At 36.2% G+C, this 25,640-nt stretch overlaps 1 protein-coding gene across 8 annotated transcripts in view; it reads left to right on the plus strand.

Moving 5' to 3' along the window:
• COL24A1 (collagen type XXIV alpha 1 chain) overlaps positions 1-25,640 on the plus strand; it is a 428,817-nt gene that overhangs the window by 49,884 nt on the left and 353,293 nt on the right. For 7 of the 8 annotated variants that reach the window (XM_063653313.1, XM_054478067.2, XM_063653314.1 and 4 more), the window contains exons 7-8: positions 15,681-15,734; positions 18,774-18,827. The exons of the other annotated variant lie outside the window; for it this stretch is intronic. In XM_063653313.1, coding sequence (XP_063509383.1) covers positions 15,681-15,734; positions 18,774-18,827 — 108 coding nt within the window. The remainder of the gene's footprint in view (positions 1-15,680; positions 15,735-18,773; positions 18,828-25,640) is intronic. 8 annotated transcript variants of the gene reach the window in all.

Consider the following 25,640-nt stretch of genomic DNA (forward strand, 5'->3'; position numbering starts at 1 on the left):
ATAAATTACCATTGTGTCACAAATGTGTCATATAAAGCTTTGTAGTGTTTGATTTTGTGAAACCGATTTTCTTAGGTACTTAACATGCATTTCTAGAATAATCAGAATTAATAGAACATTCAAGCTTTATACTTTATAATCCTCTTTTATCTAATATCTGCCGCTTATTTTATATATGACATCTCTTTAGTTTTATCCCAATCATAAGTACTATGAGAACAGGCTTTATTACCTTCTGGTTTGCACAGAAGAAAGCACTTGAAAGCAGTAAGCACTTAACCAAGGTAACACTGTTTGTAAGTGGTAGAGGGGGAGGCAAAATTGGAAATGTCTTAGTCTTTTTCTTACACTTGGTTGTCTCTCCCAACACAATGAGGAATTCTTCTATTAAAATACCACCTTAAGAAGGCAGGATAGTGGTGGGGTTACCTAACTTAAAGACTTTATGAATTTATTTAGTAATAGTAACAAAGTAGTTACATTCCAAGGTTCCAGGTTATCCTGTGGATAATGATAGTAATATAGAAATTCTATGAAGAGTGAAACCGATTCCTAATCCCTGAGGACTGTGTTGTTAAATTGTTAAACAATAGAAATATAAAGTGCCACGCACAAATTTAGTGGATATGCAGCAATTTTTCTCAGCATGTAAAACTAACTTGATTTAAAATAGAGAAAGACTATGGGGATCATTAGCTGAAATCATTGGCTGAAATCAGGAGACTGATGGTAGAAATAATGTTCTTCTTACAAAAATAAGAAAGTAAATTCCGTTTCCTGTTTGCCAGAGAGAATGGCTTTTTTCTTGTTATCAAATGCCACCTGGGTCTATTATTTATCATATTTATCTATTAAATGAACTGTATTTCTATTTATTTGCAGCGTGATGGAAATGTTCATTGCTATTAATTAAACACGTAAAATTATGCTGTAGATCTTTGAACATGAGTAATGAATGCATGTAGAGTCTATATCTTCAGGCTATCATGTGCTTACAATTCCAGTCTAGGCAATCTGTGGTCAAGATAGTTCTTTTCCAAAAAAAGGCTTCTTGGAGAAAGCCTAAAACCTTCCTACAAACATTCATGTCTTATATTAATTTAGTCAGGGCCAATAGTTCCTTCAAATTTAATCCAGTTAAATGAAAACATCTAGACTTAATAACCCACAGTAACAATGTTTCATTAACAATATTTAATGTATTAGTATATATATTAAGTATTGAACACCAAAGAGTAGTATGTTAGTGCTATGTTCTATCCCTGGTTATGACTGTCTTCTCCTATGTCTCCATCATGTATTTATCTTAACTAGAAGTACAATTTTTCCTTCCATATGAATTAAATAAATATCTTAAGTATAGATGCTTACCCACAATAAGAATTTTGTAGTGGGTCAGATTGCCATAAAAAATAGTAAGTCCAACATTATGAAAATGTAAAAAATGATATGGGAGCTGGGCAAGATGACTGACTAGACACAGCCAGGTGGAACAGCTGCCACTGAAGATCGGGATGACTGGCACACTCCTAACAGATCTGTAGAGAAAGGGCACTGAGAGTGGACAGAGGGAAGACACAGAAGCTGGGCTGAAGAGGGAGGAAGCTGGAAACTCTGCACAGGGGCTACTTCACATCAAGACTCATTCATGGACGCCAACGACTCCTGGGGAACAGGTGAGTTGAACTGGCAAGGAGCAACCCGCTTTCATCATAGGCCTCTGGAATCCCAGCAGGAGGAGACCCCTCAACAACCACAGCCACTTGATTGGCAGGGAGAGCGACTTAGATAAGTGGTAGGGGCAGCACTCCAGCCAGTGTGGAGCACAAAGGGTTTGTTGCAGGAGCGTATGTGGTGGAGCATGGCCAGGAATGCCAATCCCCCTAGGCTGTACTTGCTCCCATAGGAGACTGTTCCCCAGGGGAACTTTAGCCCAGATGTAAACTCTGCAGGGTGGTCTTCCCTATCACATAGGGCCAGTATGATCTGAGCTTTCCTTGATCTGCTGGCCTTTCCCAGGGCACCCAATGCTGGACTGCAAACAGATGCAGCCAGGCTGGGGCCCTGGGGGCCCACATCATAACTCCTGCACTGTTGGACTGTGCCTGACCAGCAGAGCGGCCCTCTTGACACACAACAGCTGACCTGTTCCTTCCCTCACTGCAGCATCCCCAGGCTCCAAGGCCACTCCCTGTATTGCTTTGCCAACGCATGTGTGTGCAGGCAGATCTTGCCTTCCTTGTTCCACCGGTTTTGCATGTGAACCCTGCCATGGCACTGCTGCTGGTGTGTGTGCACTCCACCTCCCCTCCCTCCGCCATACCGTCATTGCAGTTGAAGCCCTGGTTGGTACAGAGCCTTCCAGCCCTGCCCCTGCCAGCACCCCACCCCTGTGCCAACACTGCCACTGGAGTGAAACTAGGCATGAAGGACAGTGGATCCTCTCCCACCCTGAGCAGCCACCTCCACCTGTGTGAACATGTACAGAGGGCACACACAGTCCTGCACCTGCCAGTGCCTTGCCCCTGTGCTAACACCACCACCAGTGTGACCCCCACCTTCCTGAGTCATGCTACCTCTGCCACTGCTGTAAATACCTGCATGGAGGCTGGTACCTCAGCACCCGCCAGCATCCTGCCACTCTGCCGCTGCTGCTGGCATGTGCAAACAAGGACAGATCTCACTGCTACCACCCTATGAAACACTTTGGCTGGCACTACCCATTGGAGTGCTGTGATCAATGGTCCAGGAACTTAGCTCCTCCCATTGCAGTGGGTTCCTAACCTTGAAAGGCCAGAGAACAAAGTCAAGGCCCAATATCAGTCCCTCAGTGTTAGAGCATGTAGTCCAGGAGTTGTGAGTTGAGCCTTGGCCCCTTAACATCTGCCAGAAATGAGGCCAGTTGACTGAGCCAGCCTTATACCACAATAAAACCCTCAAGTTCATCAAATAGGATAAAAGAAAAACCATTCAAAGGACAGAAATTTCAAAGACTGAAGTAACATCAGCCCACAAAGATGAGAAAGAACCAGTACAAGAACTCTGACAACTTAAAAAGCCAGAGTGCCTTCTTTCCTCCAAATGACTGCATTAGCCCTGCAGCAAGGGTTCTGAACTGATTGAAATGGCTGAAATGACAGAAATAGAATTCAGAATATGAATAGGAACAAAGATCATTGAGATGCAGCAGTAAGCTGAAACCCAATCCAAGGAAGCTAAGAATCACAATGAAATGACACAGGAGCTGACAGGCAAAACAGCCAGTATAGAAAAGAATGTAACTGATCTGATAGAGCTGAAAAAAACACGTAAGAATTTCATAATACAGTCACATGTGTTAAAACAGTCCAAGCCGAAGAAATATCTCAGAGCTTGAAGACTGGCTTTCTGAAATAAGACAGTCAGACAAGGATGAGAAAAAAGAATGAAAAGGAATGAACAAAACCCCTGAGAAATATGGGATTATGTAAAGAGACCAAATCTATGATTCATTGGTGTTACTGAAAGAGATGGGGAGAATGGAAACAACTTGAAAAACATCTTTCAGGATATAATCCATCAGAACTTCCCTAACCTAGCTAGAGAGGCCGACATTCAAATTTAGGAAATACAGAGAACCCTGGTAAGATACTTCACAAGAAGGTCATCCCCAAGACACAGAATCGTCAGATTCTCCAAGGTTGAAATGAAAGGAAAAATGTTAAAGGCAGTTAGAGAGAAAGGTCAGGTCACCCAGAAAGGGAAGCCTATCAGACTAACAGCAGACCTTTCAGCAGAAATCATACATGCCAGAAGAGACTGGGGGCCACTATTCAACATTCTTAAAGAAAAGAAATTCCAACCAAGAATTTCATATCCAGCCAAACTAAGCTTTGTAAGCAAAGGAGAAATAAGATCCTTTTCAGACAAGCAAATGCTGGGGGAGTTAATTACCATCAGACCTGCCTTACAAGAGCTCCTGAAGGAAACACTAAATATGGAAAGGAAGGGCCGTCACCAGCCACTACAAAAACACACTATGTACACAGGCCAGTGACACTTTAAAACAACCACACAAACAAGTCTGCATAAAAACCAGTTAACATCATGAAGATGGTATCAAATCCACATATATCAATACTAATCTTGAATGTAAACAGGCTAAATGCCTCAATGAAAAGGAATGGAGTGGCAGGCTAAAGAACCAGAACTCAATGGTAGGCTTTCTTTAAGAGATTCATCTTACATGCAGTAACACACATAGGCTGAAAATAAAGAGATAAAGAAAAATCTGTCAAGCAAATGGAAAACAGAAAAAAAGCATGGGTTGCGATCCTAATTTTGGACAAAACAGACTTTAAGCCAGCAAATATCAAAAAAGACAAAGAAGGGCATTATATAATGGTAAAAGGTTCAATTCAACAAGAAGACCTAACTATTCTAAATATATATGCATCCCAACACAGGAGCAACCAGATTCGTAAAGCAAGTTTTTAGAGACCTTCAAAAAGATTTAGATTCCCAAGCAATAATAGTGGGATACTTTAATACCCCACTAACAGTATTAGACACATCATTGAGGCAGAAAATTAACAAAGATATTCAGGACCTGAACTCAGCACTGGATCAAATGGACCTGATAGACATCTATAGAACTCACCACCCAAAACAACAGAATATACATTCTTCTCATCACCACATGGCACATACTCTAACAATGACTACACAATCAGTTATAAAACAATCCTCAGCAAATACAAAAGAATCGAATTCATACCAACCACTCTCTTGGACTACAGCAAAATAAAATTAGAAATCAAGGCTAAGAAAATTGCCCAAAACCATACAATTACACTGAAATTAAATAACCTGCTCCTGCAGCTTTTGGGTAAATAATGAAATTAAGGCAGGAGTCAAGAAGTTCTTTGAAACTAATGAGAACAAAGATACAAATATCGGAATCTCTAGGACACAGCTAAGGCAGTATTAAGGGGAAATTTATTGCACTAAACACCCATATCAAAAAGAAATATCTCAATTTAACAACCTAATATCACAGCTAAAAGAACTGGATAACCAAGAGAAAACTAACCTCAAATTTAGCAGAAGACAAGAAATAACCAAAATCAGAGCTGAACTGAAGGAGATTGAGACATGGAAAATCATTCAAAGATCAACAAATCCTGGAATGGTTTTTTTGAAAAAATTAGTAAAATAAATAGACTGCTAGCTAGACTAATAAAAAAGAAAAGAGAAAAGATTCATATAAACACAATTAGAAACAACAAAGGGGATATTACCACTGACCTCACAGAAATACAAGTAACCATCAGAGAATATTATAAACACCTCTATGCCCAAAAACTGGAAAATTTAGAAGAAATGGTAAGTTCCTGGACACACACACCTTCCCAAGAATGAACCCAGAAGAAACTGCATTCCTGAACAGACCAAAAATAAGCACAAAAATTGAATCACTAATAAATAGCCTACCAACCAAAAAAAAAAGCCCAGGACCAGATAGATTCATAGTCAAATTCTACTAGATGTACAAAAAAGAGCTGATACCATTCCTACTGAAACTATTCCAAAAATTTGAGGAGGAAGGACTCCTTTATAACTCATTAAATGAGGCCAGCATCATCCTGATACTAAAACCTGGCAGAGGTACAAGAAAAGAAAACTGTATGCTAACATCCTTGATGAACATTGATGCAAAAATTCTCAACAAAATACTGGCAAACTGAATCCAGCAGCACATCGGAAAGTTTATCCACTATGATCAAGCAGACTTTATCTCTGCCATGCAAGGTTGTTTCAACATATGCAAATCAATATCTGATTCATCACATAAACAGAACTAAAGACAAAAACCACATGATTATCTCAATAGATGCAGAAAAGGCTTTTGATAAAATTGAACACCCTTTCATGTTAAAAACTCTCAATAAACCTGGCATTGAAGAAACATACCTCAAAATAATAAGAACCATATATGACAAATGCACAGCTAACATTATACTGGATGGGCAAAAGCTGGAAGCATTACCCTTGAAAACTAGCATAAGAAGGATGCCCTCTCTCACCACGTCTATTCAACATAGTATTGGAAGTCCTGGCCAGGGCAAAATAGGCAACAGAAAGAAATAAAGTCCACCCAAATAGGAAGAGAGGGAGTCAAACTATCCTTGTTTGCAGACAATATGATTCTATACCTAGAAAACCCCATAGTCTTGGACCCAAAGCTCCTTAAGCTGATATACAACTTCAGCAAAGTCATTGATCATCTTTTGATGATGCTAGGTAATTATATCTGTAAGATCCTCAGATCCTGTGACACCAGTTGGATATCCAACAATTCAATTCAGTTCTGACAACAGCTTACCAGAGTTAGCATTACCTCCACAGTTTTTAAGACTGAGTCCTACAAGACTTCCCACACTTCGGATGCCAGCCAAAAATGAGATGCCCAGACCACGACGCACACTTCTGCTTGGGCAAACTACAAGCTCAGGGGTTCCCACGACCCATCCTCTCAGATTCAATATTTTACTAGAATGGTTTACAGAACTCAGGAAAACACTTTACTTACTTTTACCCGTTTATTGTAAAGGATACAGCTCAGGAACAGCCTAATGAAAGAGAGAGATAAGGCAAAGAATTGGGGATGGGGAGTGTGGAGCTTTTATGCTCTATCCCGCCATACCACCTTCCCAGGAAATCAACGTGTTCACCAACAGAAGCTCTTCAAATCTTGTTCAAGAGTTTTTATAACCCAATTTCCAACCCCTCTCTCCCCTCCCTGGCAGAGGGAGTAGGGGAAAGTAGGGTTGAAAGTTCCCATTCTCTAATCATTTGTGTGTCTTTGTGGTGACCAGACCCCAAGGCTGAAAGCTATTTAGGGATCCTAGCCTGTGTCATCTTATTAGCATAAACTCTGGTGTGGTCAGAAGGGGCTTGTTATGACTAACAAAAGACACCCCTATCACTCAGGAAATTTCAAGGAGTTTAGGAGCTCAATGCCAGGAACTGGGGACAAAAACCAAATATATATATTTTATTATACCACATCATTATTTTAAAAAATGGTAAATAGAAGAAAAATAAAAGGAAAGAAGCAAACTTTTAAAAATTGCCTCCCTTCCTTACAGAATTGAACTTCAGGATAACAAAATAGTTGATAAATGGAAGTTTCTTATTATAGAAAGAGCTACTAAATAAAGAATGCTAGAATTAAAAATCACTATTGGCATTCCTGATGAAAACATTGAAAAACAACAGTTTACTAAATCCAAAGGCCTTGATTCAATCTTTGAAGAATAGCTGAGTGAGGTTAAGTGTCAGGAATATGATCAGAGAGGTAGTAGAAGCCAATTCTATTGGTAAAGATTTTGATTGTATATGTGCCACATTTTCTTAATCCAGTCTATCATTGTTGGACATTTGGGTTGGTTCCAAGTCTTTGCTATTGTGAATAGTGCCGCAATAAACATATGTGTGCATGTGTCTTTATAGCAGCATGATTTATAATCCTTTGGGTATAGTGCACATGTACCCTAAAACTTAAAGTATAATAATAATAAAATTAAAAAAAAATTTTGGTTGGATTTTATTCTGATTGTGTTGAATATTCATTGAGTTCTAAGCGGGCAAATAACCTCATCCAGTTATATTCTAGGATACTTCTGGCTGTCATGTGGAGAATAGTTTGGGGTTGGAGACAGATGGAAACAGGGATACCAGTTGAGTCTACTCTGCCAGTCTTCCCTAGTCCATGCCATTTGTGATGATGGCATGGATAAAGGTATTAGCAGTTGAGGTGGTGAGAAGTGGTCAAAATCTAGATACATTTTGAATTACAGTCAACATGTTTGCTGATAGATTACATATATAGTGTGAAAGAGAAGAGCCAAAGATAATTCTAAGGCTTGAGCAGTTGAACAGCTGCTATTATGGGAGCTCCTATCTGCTATAATGAGAAAGAACATGTTTGCAGGTTTTTCTTTGTATGTTTTGTTTTGGTTTCACCTGGTAGGAAATAACAACTTTTCATTAATCGTTTTAAAGAGTCAACATTTGGCTTTGTTAATTTTCTCTATGGACTACATTATATTTCATTGATTTCAACTCTTTATTATTTTCTTCCTTCTGCTTATTTTATAAGTAATTTGTTCTTCATTTTCTAGCTTAAGGTGGAAAGCTAAACTACTGATTATAAACCTTTCTTCTCTTCTAATATTTAAAGTTATAAAGTTTCCTTTAAAAACTGATTTAACTGCATCTCACAAAATTTGATATGTTACATTTTCATTATCACTCAGAAATATAGAATTTCTTTTTTGACCTGCTTATTTAAAAGCATGTTGTTTTCTTTATTATTTTTCTAATTTAATTCCATTTTGATCAGAGAGCACATACTGGTGGAATTTAACCTTTTAAAATTACCAAGGCATTTTATGGCCCAACATGTGACCTATTTTTGTCAACATTCTACATATACTTCAAAAGATTGTGTATTTTGCAGTTATTTGGTGTGGTGTTATATAAATGTCAATTAGATTATGGTGGCTACTGGTGGTGTTAACCTCAGGTCAGATTCTCCCCTCCCCCTTTTTTTGTATGTCTAGAAGATTTTGTATATACTGGATATTGTGGATGATACATTGAAGAGATGTTAGATTCTGTTACGTCCTTTGAAACCCTTTGAAGACTATTCATTTTTGTTCTGTAGATAGTTAAATAACTGGTTCATCACCTTAAACTTAAAGGTTTGGTAACTTTTTACCAAAAGAGTCACCTTAAACTTATGGGCTTGGTAACTTTTTAAAGGACAGATTTGTTTCAGTTTTGCTCTTGGTGTGAGTCTCAGTCCAAGGATGTCATATTTACTTCTAAAGCATGGCCCTTCCTGAATGTCAATGGAAAGGTGTTTACCAAAGTATTTACCATGTTCTTCTTAAAGGATGTGGCTAAACCCCCAAACTGTTTCCCCTGTGGTGACCAGCAACTGATATTTATGTTCAATTCTTTCAGCCTTCCACCTGCTTCTGTTGAGCTCTTTGGAGTCTACCTCATATAAGCACATGTTAGTGTCAGCCAAGGACTGAAAAATCTATATCCAGCATTTGGGGGAAGCTCCTTTCTTTTCTTCCTCTCCTTTCCTTTCCTCTTCTCTGCTCCCCTCCCCTTTCCTTTCCTTTCCTTTCTTTCTCTTCCTTCTTTCTCTTTCCTTCCTTTCTTCTTTTTCCTTCTTTGTTTTAATTTTCTTCCCCAATTTACAGTCATTCTGGTAGCCCCTTACTCTGACCTCTGACACCGTTAGCAAAAGGTCTATTTCTGCTTTAATTCTAGTCACTCCATGCAGACTGGGGAGTATCCTCAGGAGACAAGCTGTATAAATATGTATTACACAAAGTATGGGTCTCCCTTTGAAGGGTTGAATCCCCTCCAGTGTATCCTGTTTTGGGTTGCTCTCCTGTATACTCACATAATTTTGTTTTATGTATCTTATCCGGACTTTGTAATCATTATCTCCAGGAGGATTCATCCCATACATGCTACTCTGTCACTATCTGCACCAGAATTTCCAAGAGCTCTTTCTTGGACATATTCAACTGAGATGACTATTTAACATCCAAGTGGAGATTTAAAAATAGGATATGGATCTGGAGTTCAGGGGACATGCCATAGCTAGAAATACAGTTTACAGTCATCGGTGTATATGTGGAATTTAAAGATACAGAGTTCATGAGATCGTCTAGGGATGAATGCAGATAATGTCCAAAGACTAAGCCTTATGGAGGGTACTCCAGAGTTTAATAAATAGGAAGAGGAAGAGGGAGAAGAAGAAGGAGAAGGAGGAGGAGGAGAAGGGGAGGAGGAGGAGGAGGAGGAGGAGGAGGAGGAGGAGGAATAAGAATAAGAAAAAGAAGAAGAAGAAGGAGGAGAAGGAGAAGGTCAAGGGAGGAGGAGGCGGGAGGAGGAGGGAGGAGGAGGGGGGATGAGGAGAACAAGAAGGAGGAGGAGAAGGAGAAAAAGGAGAAGATGAAAGAAAAGAGAAGAAAGAAGGAGAAGAAGAAGAATAACAACAACAATACAATAACAACAAGATTGAGAAAGAATGATAAGTGAAGTAGGATAGTGGTAGGAACAAAAAAGTCTGTGTGGAGTAGGTCCAAGAGAGAACAAAAGGAGAGGAGGTCTCCTAGCTAACAGAAACAACTTAAGAGTTTCACTCTAAAAGGGAATAGCATAAGGAGCAGAAAGGAGGCATGTAGGCTCAAGGAAAGCTGTTTTTAAGATGACAAAACTTAAAGTATGTTTATTGTAATGGAAATTATCCTGGATATACAGAAATTATCCTGAAGAGAAGTAAAAGTTAAAATAATTCAGGGACAGCAGTGCGTCAATGATGGCCTGGTGAAAGAACGGTGGATTTGGCTGTTTAATGAGAGAAGGCAGAGTATTTTAGAACAAAGTTAGGTTGAGGTAGTGGATTTGGTTGTGAGAACTTATAAAAATCAAAAACAAGATCACCAGCTAAGAGGAAAGAAAGAGAAGGAGTTATGAAATAATCATCTATAAAAATGGGAATGTGAATTTACTAAGGCAATTATTGGACACATTAAATAAAAGACCAAACAATCAAAGAAGTTATGAATTTAAAGTGAAGTTTGTCAACATGAATTTTTTCTCTTAGTCACATTCAGCTGTTAGGCAGGTGCAGAATAGGTAGAATTTAGATTTAAGAATTGCCAGGTAAGCTTATAACACAGAGAGAGAAAGGGGAAGTAGGGTTATTTATGTATGCAATGGAGTGACTATGTTAGACCCTTGTATTTAGGCTGAGGAGGAAAGTGAGTCCATAAGGGGGATGAACCAATGAAAATGTGGTAGGATCCACATATTAGCAGCTTCAGTGAATCAAATAAATGTTAAAGTTGTGGAGGCCTATGAAGAGTGAGCTAAAGATAGGAAGTGTTGGTTGGAGAGTGTAATTGAGATTATGAAGCTTATGTGGTTATTAGTAATGTCAAAGTCAAGAATATCCAAATGATGCTACCTCAAGGTCATGTCATTTAGTGTTTCCTTTGTGATATTCTCACAATTTAGTTCATTCATAGTCTGAATTTTTAGATTCCAAATTATTCTCTATTAAAGTTTTGCTGCTTCATTAATAGTTCACTCAAAAGTTGTGTTATCTGCTTTCCAAGATGGCAACAATTGTAAAAGTGATTTTAATAATAATTGTTTTTAGTCCTGTTAATTTTAGTACTGACTACTAATATCTTTATAATCCATAGAGAATTTGGTCCTAAAGCTCATTATTATTAATCCGAGTTTACAGAGGAAAAATCTCAAATTGAGAGATTAAATGAATTGTTTGGTGTTTTCACTCCAAATCCCAATGATCTTTCAATTATATTGAGCAGACGCTAATCTAAGATAAATCTGTTCTAACATGTTAATGGGTCCTCTATCTTGGGGAGTTTCCCTCCCTAGACCAAGGGCCCTCTGGAGATTCAATAATGGTCTAAAAGACTTACTCTGATAAAAATGATTTTAAACTCTAGCGGATCAGTGGGATAGTTGGAACTTTGAGTAACAAAGAATAGGCAATTTCCTTTTCCTCTTACTCATAGTCAAAAGGATATATACTTCCTTTAACAAAAGTCATGCAGAAGTAAGTGGAAGTCAGTACTGAGGTTCAGAGTCAGTTATGATTAATTAATGAATTTATAAGTATTTTATATAATTCCAAAGGGGATTTGAGAAACTAATCAAGTAAGATGGAAAGTGTGTCAAGAGTCCAACAGCTGATACAAAATGAGGGAGAAAATAAGAAATTTTGGAGTTTTCTCCTTCAATGCAGAGAAGTATGCCCTACTTCCCTGACATTTTAGATAAAATTGGCATTATTCAATAGTCTTCGCTGTATGCATTTTATGTTAGGAAGGATCAGCCCACAACTAGCCAAGTTAAGAGCATTTCCTCCATACTGACTTGAAATTTCCATTCTAAAACATGAGTTGATAATTAACTCATTCATATTTGTGTAGAACAAAGAGAAATTTGACATATATGTGTCAAATGTGTTGCCCAGATGTATAAAACATGTGAATAAGAAAAAGTACCCTTTAAAATCTAATTTTTATTGTTCAATTGATTACTTTTGCCCACTCTATCAATTTTTAAAGTGGACATTAAACATTAAATTATTTGATGATATTAAGAAAGCTGACAGATGATAGAAAATTCAAATAGGATCTAAACATAAGAATTTTTTTCTTTTATTATTATTATTATTATTATTATTATACTTTAGGTTTTATGGTACATGTGCGCAATGTGCAGGTAAGTTACATATGTATACATGTGCCATGCTGGTGCGCTGCACCCACCAACTCGTCATCTAGCATTAGGTATATCTCCCAATGCTATCCCTCCCCCCTCCCCCCACCCCACAACAGTCCCCAGAGTGTGATGTTCCCCTTCCTGTGTCCATGTGTTCTCATTGTTCAATTCCCACCTATGAGTGAGAATATGCAGTGTTTGGTTTTTTGTTCTTGCGATAGTTTACTGAGAATGATGATTTCCAATTTCATCCATGTCCCTACAAAGGACGTGAACTCATCATTTTTTATGGCTGCATAGTATTCCATGGTGTATATGTGCCACATTTTCTTAATCCAGTCTATCATTGTTGGACATTTGGGTTGGTTCCAAGTCTTTGCTATTGTGAATAATGCCGCAATAAACATACGTGTGCATGTGTCTTTATAGCAGCATGATTTATAGTCCTTTGGGTATATACCCAGTAATGGGATGGCTGGGTCGAATGGAATTTCTAGTTCTAGATCCCTGAGGAATCGCCACACTTGTTTAACATGATATTTATAATAAAAACATTGGCCACAAAAGGTTTTATTATATTTTAACTTTTCAAGGGCTATCATTTCTTATTTTAAAAATCTTTGTAAATTATAGCTTGAATCAACTAGTTAGCTTTTATAATAAAAGATTAAAATATATTAAAACCAATAGATAAGATTTGTAATAGGCATTGTGATACAAGAAAGAAAATGGACCTTGTTTGCCAATATTTTCCTAAGTAATCCTTAGCAAGTCAATGAACTCTTCTGGGCTTTATTGCTTCTTTTATCTACAAAATATGTTTTACTAGATAAGCTCTAATTACTCTTATAAATTCTAAATATATTACCTTTTTTGATGATGAGTTAAGCTTTTAAATATTAAGATATCACCAAAGCCATTTGTTAGGTTTCACAACCTTGTAACCAATGCCCTAAAATTGTAGCCTTAATAGTGGAGCGAACATGACTACGATAAAAGAGGTCAACCTAGAAGACAAACTTGCCTTATAGAAAAAAAAAAAAAATAAGTTCAGGGGTACATGTGCAAGTTTGTTACATATGTAACGTTGTGTCATTAGGGGTTTCTTGTACAGATTATTTCATCACCCAGGTATTGAGCCTAGTTCCCATTAGTTATTTTTCCTGATCCTCTCCCACCTCCCACCCTATGTCTGTTGTTCCCCTCTCTGTGTCCATGTGTTCTCATCATTTAGCTCTCACTTATAAATGAGAATATGTGGTATTTGGTTTTCTGTTCCTGTGTGGTATGCTAAGGATAATGATTTCTAGCTCCATCCATGTCCCTATGAAGGACATGATCTCATTCTTTTTTATGGTTGCATAGTATTCCATGGTGTATATACAGTACCACATTTTCTTTATCCAGTCTGTCATTGATGGGCATTTAGGTTGATTTCATGTCATTTCTATTGTGAATAGTGCTGCAATGAACATATGCATGCATTTGTCTTTATAACAGAATGATTTCTATTCCTTTGGGTATATACCCAGTAATGGGATTGCTGAGTCGAATGGTATTTCTGTCTCTAGGTCTCTGAGGAATTGCCACACTGTCTTCCACAATGGGTGAACTGATTTATACTCCCACCAACAGTGTATAAGCATTTCTTTTTCTCCGCAACATCACCAGCATCTATTATTTTTTGACTTTTTCAAAATAGCCATTCTGTCTACTGTGAGATGGTATCTCATTGTGGTTTTGAATTGCATTTCTCTAATGATCAGTAATGTTGAGATTTTTTTCATATGCTTGTTGGCTGCATGTATGTCCTCTTTTGAAAAGTTTCTTTTCATATCCCTCGCATACTTTTTAATGGGGTTGTTTGTATTTTTCTTGTAAATTTGTTTAAGTTCCTATACATGCTGGGTATTTGACCTTTGTTGGATGCGTAGTTTGCAAAAATGTTCTCCCGTTCTGTAGGTTGTTTGTTGACACTGTTGATAGTTTCTTTTTCTGTGCAGAACCTCTTTGGTTTAATTAGATCCCATTTGTCGATTTTTGTTTTTTTGCAATTGCCTTTGGTGTCTTCATCATGAAATCTTTGCCTATGCCTATGTACTAAATCATATTGCCTAGCTTGTCTTCCATGGTTTTTATAGCTTTGGGTTTTACATTTAAGTCTTTAATCCACAGACACATAGACCAGTGGAATAGAATAGAGAACACAGAAATAAGACTGCACACCTACAACTATCTGATCTTCGAAAAACCTGACAAAAGCGAGCAATGGGGAAAGGATTCCCTATTCAATAAATGGTGCTGGGACAACAGGCTAGCCATATGCAGAAGATTAAAACTGGACCCCCCTTCCTTACACCATATAGAATTTTTCTTTGACTATAGAATACAGGACTCTTTGCCAGTGAGGGTTCATTTCTAATTTGTAAAATGAAAATACTTACTGGGGGACACACAGGACTTTTCTTTTGGTATTCCATCTTTCATCAGTCAGCTTAAGTGTCATTTAAAGGCATCCCTGAATATGTAAAGAAGACATGACTATTTCCCAGTGAAAATAGTATTTAGAAGTATCTAGGAAGGAGAATTATTTATTCTTAGTTGAGAATGGTAATAAAATCAGAATTTGAATTTTAAGGAATCTCAATTGTGGCCCCTATATTTTGAGATATGACAAATAGTTTGAAAAAGAGTTACTTTGCTACTATGCATCATAAAAATATTTTAATATTGTACCCAAAAACTTTAGCTGAAACCTAATGTCATATTTATCTTGAAATGTAAAAGATAAGGATCCCCACACTGTGAAACGTATATAATTTTATAACAATAAAAAGAATTTTGTGGATTAGAGGTATCTTTTTTATGTTCATTTTTCATAATAATAAAAGTAATACATGTGCATTATAATATTTTGGAAAATATTTAAACTTGGAATGATATCTTAGAATTTTAAGGATTATTATAAGCAGTTTTCTTTTACTAAAGTAATAGTCTTTCAATGCCAAAATAGGAATAACAACTCAATATGTCACAAAAATGGAAAAAATAATAAATCTTTACCTAGGTCCTTCAAGAAAAATGTTTCAATAGTAGTATAACTTTAAATTTATTAGATTAAAAAATCAACTATGTCTAGAAAATTTTTAGGAATCTTCTCATCATTTAAAAATAAGGCTAAGAAAAGTATACATTAAAAATGAAATAACCAATGCCTATCTCAATGTAAAATTATTTTATTTAACACCATATAATGTATATAACATCTGGTAATAAATCCCTGAAGATATATGACACATTATATGCAACTTATGCTTCACCAACTGTTTTATAACTATTTTATTTAGGGCCCCAAAGGAGAGCCAGGATTTTCCCCAGGTCAAGCTGTTCCTGGAGAAAAGGTAATTATTTGATGATGAAATCAAATTATGGTAATATATTTTAAGCATTTTAAAGTAATTTTAAACATTTTAAAATGTAGATTTTACTGTATCAGACAGGAAAAAAAACATGGGAATTAATTATTGGATTTTAATGAAGGAAGAACTATTTGAAGAATTAAGTAAATTTTATCACCAGTTTCACTTATTGATTTAAGTCTTAACATTACTTTTATTAAAGGTCTACTGTGGCCTGCCACTGTACTATCTACCAATGAGGGGGTGGATGGGGTAAAAATTACAACAGGATGTGGTCCTAGCTGCAAACATTTTGCTCTTAATACATATGCACACAATAATATATAAATTGTAATGCCAATTTACATATTTTTAGAATAGTTTCACATACTTTATGATGTTTAAGTACCATGGTACTCTCTGTGAGAGAAGCAGTCACCATTATCTTGTTTTCCCATTGAGAAAACAGAATTCATAGATTTTAACTGACTTATCACATGGACAGTAAATGGCAGAGTTGATGATATATCCAAATTTGTGGACTTCTCGTCCAGTATGCTTTCATTTCATCATAATGCTGCCAATACAAACATATACATATTTTAGTAAAAACTAGCTTTAAAGCAAAGATAACTACAAAAACTTTATTGGGAGAAGGATACTGTTTTCTAGTGAGGATAAATACAAATGGAGTCTTAGGAGGACATCTGGGAAGTTTTGTTTAGATAGGCACTTTATAAATGTAATATAATTATGGGATGTGTTTGTTTATGTAGTATACATTCACAAACTTTAAAAATCCCTGAACAATTTTGGTGGTTACAAAATCGATCTGATCTTATTGGCTCACAGAAACTATCATAAAGTTTGAAATCTGATCTTTTCATTGGCTTACAGAAACAATTGTAAACTTAAAAACATGATTACTCTACAGATACTATATGAAAGAGTAAATCCTCAAAAAATTATTTTATTTTGTTTTTAAATTTTTTACTGGTATACAATAGTTACACATATTTTGGGAGTACATACTCAACATTTTTTAAATCTAAAATTTTAGTAATTTTATTATTGTTGTGGAACTGAGTTCACTGAGTCTAAATAACTTGGAATAGATTATTACTATAAACATAGTATTTTCATTACTATCTTAATTATTGCAAGGACAGAATTCTGCAATATGAGAAACACAAGTGCCATATTTTAAAATGTCTAAATATAATATATTTGATTTCTTAACTTAAAATTTAGAAATTAGAGGCCCACTCAGTTTTAGTGAGTATTTTAAGTAAAACCCCTAGATTAAACATTCATATTTATATCAAATGCTTGGTTTTATCTTTCCCTGTGGCTTCTCTGAGCAAAATATAGGGTGATTCAATATGGGAGTTCAGAGTTGGAAGCATGTTAGTCTTTTTTTACTTTTTGAGTTACTTATATACTAACTGTGGTTAAAACTGTAACAGAAACATAGTAAGATATAAAATTTAATAGTATATTGCCATAGAGCTTTAGTAAAATCCAACTTTTAAAATTAATAGAAGTATTCCTAAAATGGTAAAATTTAAAAATGATCTCTTAGAAATTGTACTTACGTTAAATTGGATTCAAATATACTGAGGAAAAAGGAAACTGGTTATACCACATAAATCTGAATACAAATAAAATACAAACATTAACTTGGTGGAAGTAGAAGGGGATTGGCAAACAATTTTATTTTAACCATTTAGCCATTTTTAACAATAAATGTATGGTCAATGGTGAAAGAGAAAAAGAAATGCAGGATTTAGTACTTCACCATGTAACATCCACTAAGTAACATCTGTAATAGATCATACAGAAGGTTTTAAGCCCTTTGGGGGCTAAAAAGAGCATACATAGATCGTTTTTAAATGGTGTCAGTTTTTCCTTTCCCATAAGACAGGTGAGATGACATTGACATCATCATCATCACCGTCATCATTATCAACCTCATTTTCCAGAGGAGGAATTTGAGGAGAAATTAAATGATTCCTTCATGACTAAAGCTAATGGAAGAGGACCAGCCTCTAATCTCCTCTTTCCTCGTGCAGTTTTATCTTCCTTCTTTCAGAGTAATAAATGTAAAAAAGGTAGCGCTAATCGGTAACGCCTAGTCTGTTCGAGCCAAGCACGTGATGGACTTCCCAATCAATTTTCGCTCATTACTCCGGAGTGAGGGACGTTCTGTGGAGCTGGCACGCAGGATGGAAGGCACCAGCTCAGCTCCGAAAGCGGAAGTGCCTCCTGTGCGTCACATGAACCTAGCTGTTCCCACCACAGCCCGTGAGATTCTCTCTAGGAGACCTACCAGGCTGCAGGTCCTCACAGAAATGGAGTAGGGGTGACACCTCAACAGCTGTTTCACAATGTACTTGTAGATTTTTTAGGGAAACTACTTTCAATTTTTTTTTTTTTTTTTTTTTGGTCTGAGACAGAGTTTCACTCTCGTTGCCCAGGCTGGAGTGCAGTGGCGAGATCTTGGCTCACTGCAACCTCCGCCTCCCGGGTTCAAGTGATTCTCCTGCCTCAGCCTCCTGAGTAGCTGGAATTACAGGTGCCCACCACCATGCCCGGCTAGTTTTTTGTATTTTTAGTAGAGACGGGTTTCACCATGTTGGCCAGGCTGGTTTTGAACTCCTGGCCTCAAGCAATCCACCTGTCTCAGTCTCCCAAAGTGCTAGGATTACAGGCGTGGGCCACCGCGCCCATCCCTACTTTAAATTTTTAAAACATGGTAGACCTTGGACTGAGGTGAAGTTTGACAGCAAGGGCATTATTACAGAAAAGAACATCAGAGAAAACGGAGCAAGGATATGGAGGTGGGAAAATATAGTCAGGTTATTAAGCCGTGGAAGAGATAATGAAGGGCAGGAAGCCTCAGAAACGGGCTCAAAGATTGTGAAGACTGGAAATGATTGTAATAAGAGCTGATGTCCAAAATTAAAAGGAGCTTTAACTTTCAAGAGAATTCTAATTTTCAATTCTCTTTCATGACATTAAACTTCTGTATTTTGTTTATAGGGTGATCAAGGCCTTTCTGGATTAATGGGCCCCCCTGGTATGCAAGGTGATAAGGTAAGATGGAATTTTACTTCTTTTTTTTTTTTTTTTTTTTTTTTTGTCTTTTTCTTCAGGGATCCTTGTTCTGAAACATAATTGGATGATATATGGATCTTGGAGGTCTTCAGCGACTATGATCTCGCTTTGAAGTTGGCCCTAAAACTAATGTTTTAAAATTCCTTTTCTCAGCAAAAGAAAATTAGGATGCCATCATCATCCTGGAAAGTGGTGCCCACAAAAGGCAGAATCTTATGAATAATAAAAGAAGACCCTTCAATTAATAATGGGCACAGAATTCACATGCAAGAGAAAGTCAGTCAGTGATAGAATATTGAAGCTTTCCTTTTTAAAACTATATTAGGTTTTAAAACCTACTTCTGAGACCTTGAGGTCACTTTATGACTTTTATATGCCCAAAGTGAGGTTTACTTGCTTATAGGTAATACATATGGACTTGTTAAGGGGTTCTCATTTTACTGGGAAATAATAATCTCTGTCTTGCGGTATATACAGATGTGAGGCTTGAAGGGTAGGATGGAAGTGAAGTGAGGATTGGGGATAGCTAGTGAAAAACAGTAGTCATGTTCATATGACTAAGCTTTTTGTGAGGTAGAAAGGAGTACTGACACAGTTGCAATAATTATTTTATAAAATATATCTTGTAGTTTCCTGGATTAACAGAAGTATAACTTCTTTTCTATCTGGTCAGCTTACTTTTTCCCAAACACTAAGTTATTGATTTTCTATAGGGAATGAGGAAAATAAAAAATTTCTTCTTAAGGTGTTAAGAGCACCAAAATATTGTAGAGCAGTATTTGACTTGATATGGATGTCTAAATACACATAATAATGAGCTGTGTTGTTGTCTTAGTGTTCCATATTCCTTTCCTATTGGGAGACTTAGGTTGCAAGTGGTATTCAGGCCCTGGTTGCTTCGTTCAAACCCCAACTGCCATTTTGTAGGTTCCATCAACTTTGGGCAGGTTGCTTAACTTCTAAGCTTCGGTTACCTCATTTGTAAATTGTGAAAATAATACTATCCACTTCATAGGGAGTTTGGGGGAAGACAGAATGAGATAATCCTTGCAACACCGTGTCACATAAATTGTCAGCCCTTAATAAATGTAAACCATCAGCTATTTATCTGGTTTTGGAAATAATCCTGGCCTCTTTTGCTTTTCTTCATAACCCCTGCTATAGGGCTGAATTGTAAAATAATGAAAAAGTACTCATGAGAGTATTTAATCTTGAATGACCACACCATTATTTTAATGTCCTTCAGACTAGTCTTCATCCTAGACCTTAGTTAGAATCTGGTAATTCCCTTGAGATTGTTGGTTGCCCCCCAAGGAGACATGAAACTGCAGAGTGATCATTTCTGACAGAATTGATCTTGATATACAGTCATGAACCTGTTTATTTAATGCTACTGAGTATACATCTGATTACTCATATCTCTTAGGAGATTGTACTGACATATATCATCAAACAAAGAAGACCTCACAATATGGATATGATCTCAATTACTTTAGTTGATATTAAATATACAGTTATTGCATCCTATGCAGTGGCACTGTATATGACAGAAGAATAAACTACTCATTACTTTCTGAAGTTAAATGATGTCTGTGGTTCATGCAATTAGCACTCCAGAAAGGGACACACTAAGTAAATGTTGAGTAGTTTTTGTATAGAAGAGTATATAACATGCAGTCTTTGGGAGTAAATATTATTCATAGACAAAAAATACTTTGATTTTAACCATTAGAGCAGATTATCATTTTAACTTTGAAGTTATACTTGTTTAAAGCAGAATTACTAACTTTCAGAGACCTGTGTACATGTTATATGGCCCAGCAGTATTTTAAAATAGTAAGAATATATTCTTTTTGGTCTATGTAACATTATTTTGAATTCTTTTTTTCTAGTAAAGTCATATAACAGCATTATTTTAAATATACTGGGCCATGAATTGAATATCTTTCACAGATTTCTTGTTTCTCTTAAAAGATTTTTTAAAAACCTTTCAATCTGGCTTTTAGTATTAGTTGATAGAAATAGACCCGATAGAAGTCAGGGATCTTGGTGTATTATCAATTAAGAGCTATTGCTGGATCTTCTTGAGATAAGGTTTAGTTGAAAGTATTTAGAAAGTGACTTACTTTCTGATAAAGGAAGAATCCCTGGTTCACTGTGATTTGACAGTAGTTCAGAATAGCGTTGAAATATTTGAGATTATTTTGTAATATTTCTTGGAATATTTTCCCCCTTTTCAGAGTGTCTCTATTAATGGAAACTATATACAGATTTTTGAAAAACAAGTATAACTAGGAAAAGGATATAATGGCTCAATTTAAGCCTAAACTAATTCTCCACCTCGCAGGCTTGGGACAAGTTTGTATCATACTCCTTATGGTATGTCTTACTTTAATATGAATATACAATATTTCCTTATGATTGATGCCTGTTACTGGAGAATTATTCTGTTCCTTTGGAGGTTTGATGTTTCCTTGCTTTTTCACGTTTGATGTGTTCCTACAATGATTTCTACACATCTGGTGGAAAAATTACCTCTTCTAATTTTGTGGAGTAGGTTTCCTAGGGAAAGACTTATTCATATGAATAAGTCTTGGGGTGTTGTTTTGGTGGGATATATTGGCTTTGGTTCTAGGTGAACACAGTAATGTAGTCTCCATGTAGTTTCTTCAGTTGTAATCCATGCTGGTGACATTTAGAATGTCTCAGTAGCCTAGGCTGAGAGAGTTTCTGGTGGTGGTGATGAGGCTTTGTCAGGGGTGGGCCTGCCACGCTGTTTCTCAGGTCAGGGGCATGTGCATGCACATGGTAGGTCAGCCAACTTGGAGCTGGGTTTGGGGCTATGGGTCTGTTACTCTGGCCAGAAGCATGTTAATTCGATATTTGTTAGACAGTGGTATTTAAGTACATCTGTGTACCTCTAGCATGTTGCAAGAGGAAGTAAAATACTGGTTTTCATGAAAGCCAAGGGAACAAATATAGTTTTGGATGACAGATAACAGTGACTTCATTTTTCTTTTTCTCTGGAAAGTACCTGTAAATATTAAAATTTTTCTAATATAAACCAACTCAAGTAATCGTTAAAGCTAAAATGTCTGCAAGAAAGTTATGTGAAATACACTAACAACTCATAAAAGCTGTTGAGGTAAATAAAGAGAAGATTAATGTAAAAAAAAAAGTCTTGAAAACTGAAAGTGAAATTGAGATAGAGAAGGCAAGCAAATTAGCGGCAGTATTCTCTTCAGTCTTTAATAGATTTTTTGGTTTGCTTCTTTCTTTTTCCCCTTTTATCCATCCATTCCCATTTTTTGAAACCAGTATTAACATTTTTAACAAGCAATATATTTTCCCTAGATTGACTGGTTATATTGCCTTAACTAAGCCACCTTCATGTAACTCTTATTTTACTAGGAACTGAAGTATATTTTTACTTCTTACTGAGTGTCTGAATTTTTGCCAAAAAACAGGTAAGTTTGATCCAGAGTGCATGCTTGGTTGAATGGAAGACAAGAGTCCTAATTCTGCGTTTGGAATCAAGATGGATTTTTAAATTTTTTTGATATAGCCAATCAGTTGCTATATTAGAATGGGAAGCCTTTTATTTATAATTATAAGAATATTAGCAATCCAATTGAAACAGTTTTTCTAAGTTCAAGAAGATAAGCCACATTGAAGTAGTTAAGCACCTCTTACCACAACTCAGAGCAGTTGTGAAATATGGTGCACACATTTTAAAACAAATTTTTATAAATAATGTATGACAATATTTTCCTGAATATTGAAAAATCCTCTCAGTTTAGTGATAATTATAAATCAGTGTGAATTTTTATTTTATTTTGACAGAATTTGTTCAATTACTTTTTAAAAGAATCTTTTCATTGCATAGGAGGTACACAGTAAATATCTGTATAAAGTTGGACAGGAATAAAGAACCAAAAGCATCAAGTGGAATGCACTGTGACTTATCAGTCACCCCAAAGTATGCAGCTCTTCATAACCTTTTTAAAGTAAGGATAGTACTAAGGAGCTATATTAATACTGAATATAGATAGGCACAATGACAAAAAAATCAGAGTTGGCATAAAAATCAGTGCCTGAAGAAAGATAATGGAGAATTCTACTGTTCTATAGCCAGCTCTATAGATCATCTCTCACTGGCTTATTATTCCTATAAAAATCTGCAGAGCTGTGTTTTACTTTGAGTTGCTTCCCAATTCAAGTGCAGTACTGAGTCTAATACAAATGCCGCTGCTTGGGGGTTGTGCTGCCACCACTGTTACCATCTCTGCAATCTGCCATTCCCACTAATGGTAGGGGAAGCTGAGAGAACAGGGTATCACAGTACTGAACTCCCCAACAGGCAAGCCAGTGGTTGCCAAAGTGGCGTAGTTTTGGGGACTTTGAAAACTTCCCTGTGTCCAAAGATATTTCCCTCAGTCTGGCTCATATGATTGAAATTCCAACATTAATGACAAATTCATTTGGCTAAAAGTATTTCAGTTTCCGGAAGTCTTTTAAAATATTTCTGTGTCCTCAGAATAAGCTGTTATCTGTGATTTAGCATCATTTCAAGAATTCATCTATCATACTGTTTTTCTATGTGAGAGCTAGTTGAGAGGTACCAGGGATCGATGGGACCAAAGAAAAAGCCAAGTACTACTTAAAAGAGATTAGCAAGTCAATATTGTGAGAAATTTGGGACTAACATTGGCATGAGTCTGTTGTATGCCTGAGGGAAGTATGTTCTAAGTGAGAAGGTGGGCAGAATAGAGAGGTTTGTGTTGTATTCATCCTATAATTTAAGTCTCCCAAAGTTCTCCAGCTATCTGAGATTATTCTTTTATTTAATGTTTTTTAAAAAAAATAATTAAAATCTCTATTCTTAGAACATTAGGGAGTTTATGACCTTACCCAAAGAAGTGCTTACATTATTTTGGTTGTTGATTTTCATCTTGTTCTGAATTCTTGCTTAGGGATTCTTTTTTTGATAACTATACCATCCTATTTTATCACTATTTCTCAATTTTGCCATAGTTTTCTCTGGTTATTTTGGTCAAACCATGGTTATAGGCCTTTGCTGTATTCCTCAATGCATTGCTGACATGAGTCCTGTAATATTTGACAAACTTTACTAGAGAGTTGTAATTACCTAATTTGTAGAAGAAGGATATTACATTGCAGAGAAAGAAAATTTAATGTTGGCTTTTAGACAACAATGCAGTAACAGTGGCTAAGGGAAAATATATGGATTTAGGAAATATGTAAGTTGCTTAAGTGTAATGTAAGGACTACATTTCATTCACTGTGGTATTGCAGTTCAGTGTCTAGCATGTAACAAGCACATATTATGAGTGAATGAATGATAACGCTGCTCTTAAATTCAGTTGACTATGCCCCTTCACCTTGCTTGCTTCTCAAAGCACCACCTCCTCTCTGCTGTCTTGTTTTCACTGATCCTCTGGCTGCAACCACCCATCATTTTATTTCAGGTTAGCTAAGTAGAACTAGTTAACCTGTTACTCATCACTCAGTGATGTTGCCTTTTAAAAGATTATGCGCGATTGTTAGTCCACCTTTGCCTCAGCTTCCCGAGACGAGACAGAGGCAAAAATCCAGGAAAGTTGCCTCAAACAAAAGAGCAGTTTTCTTCCTCAGATAAATTCTGTAACTAACTCTAAAATTCTGCAGTTGTTTTAGTCATATCTTTTTGTCCTGAAATTTGTTCAGCAAACCACTATTATGTAAATGATATACATATATGATATAGAGTTGATATATATATCAACTATATATATGATGTATATAGTTCCTGCCTTCAAGTAGCTTATTTATTTATTTTTTTTTTTTGAGATGGGGTCTTGCTCTGTCGCTCAGGCTGGAGTGCAGTGGTGCAATCTCGGCTCACTGCACGCTCCGCCTCCCGAGTTCACGCCATTCTCCTGCCTCAGCCTCCCAAGTAGCTGGGACTACAGGTGTACACCACCACCCCTGGCTAATTTTTTTGTATTTTTAATAGAGACGGGGTTTCACCGTGTTAGCCAGGATGGTCTCGATTTCCTGACCTCGTGATTCGCCCGCCTTGGCCTCCCAAAGTGCTGGGATTACAGGCGTGAGCCACCGTGCCCGGCCAGCTTACTGTCTTTAAAAGAAAACAGTTTCAGACTGAGCATCCTAAATCTAAAAATTTGACATCCGAAGTGCTCCAAAATCCGAATTATTTTGAGCGTCCACATGATGCTCAAAGGAAAGGCTCATTGGGAGCATTTAAGATTTCAGATTTTCAGATTTGGGAGGCTCAAGCGGTATAATGCCAATGTTCCAAAATCTGAAAAATTTCAAAATCCAAAACACTCTGGTCTGTAGCATTTCAGGCAAGGGATATGTAACCTATACAAAAGTAAATCATTAAAGTATTATAATAAATTAATTATTATATATTATATAAATATGTAAATTATATTTATTATGTAAATATATAAATTATTACAGTATATTTATATATAAACATATATTATATATAAACATATAACTTATATGTTTATATATAAATATACAAGTTATATGTTTATATATAAATATACAAGTTATATGTTTATATCATATATTATATTTATATAAATATATACAAATTATTATATTTATATATTACATAAATAAATTATGCTATGGCAAGTGTGATTATGAAGATATGAAAGGATTATTATAGTACATAGTGGAGGTTCACATAAACTTCCTGGAGGTGAGGGGTGGATGGATACAGGAATTAGGGAAAGAGGTGACATCTAAGATGAT

Source organism: Pongo pygmaeus, chromosome 1 (assembly GCF_028885625.2).
Source record: "Pongo pygmaeus isolate AG05252 chromosome 1, NHGRI_mPonPyg2-v2.0_pri, whole genome shotgun sequence".
NCBI classification, from domain to species: domain Eukaryota; kingdom Metazoa; phylum Chordata; class Mammalia; order Primates; family Hominidae; genus Pongo; species Pongo pygmaeus.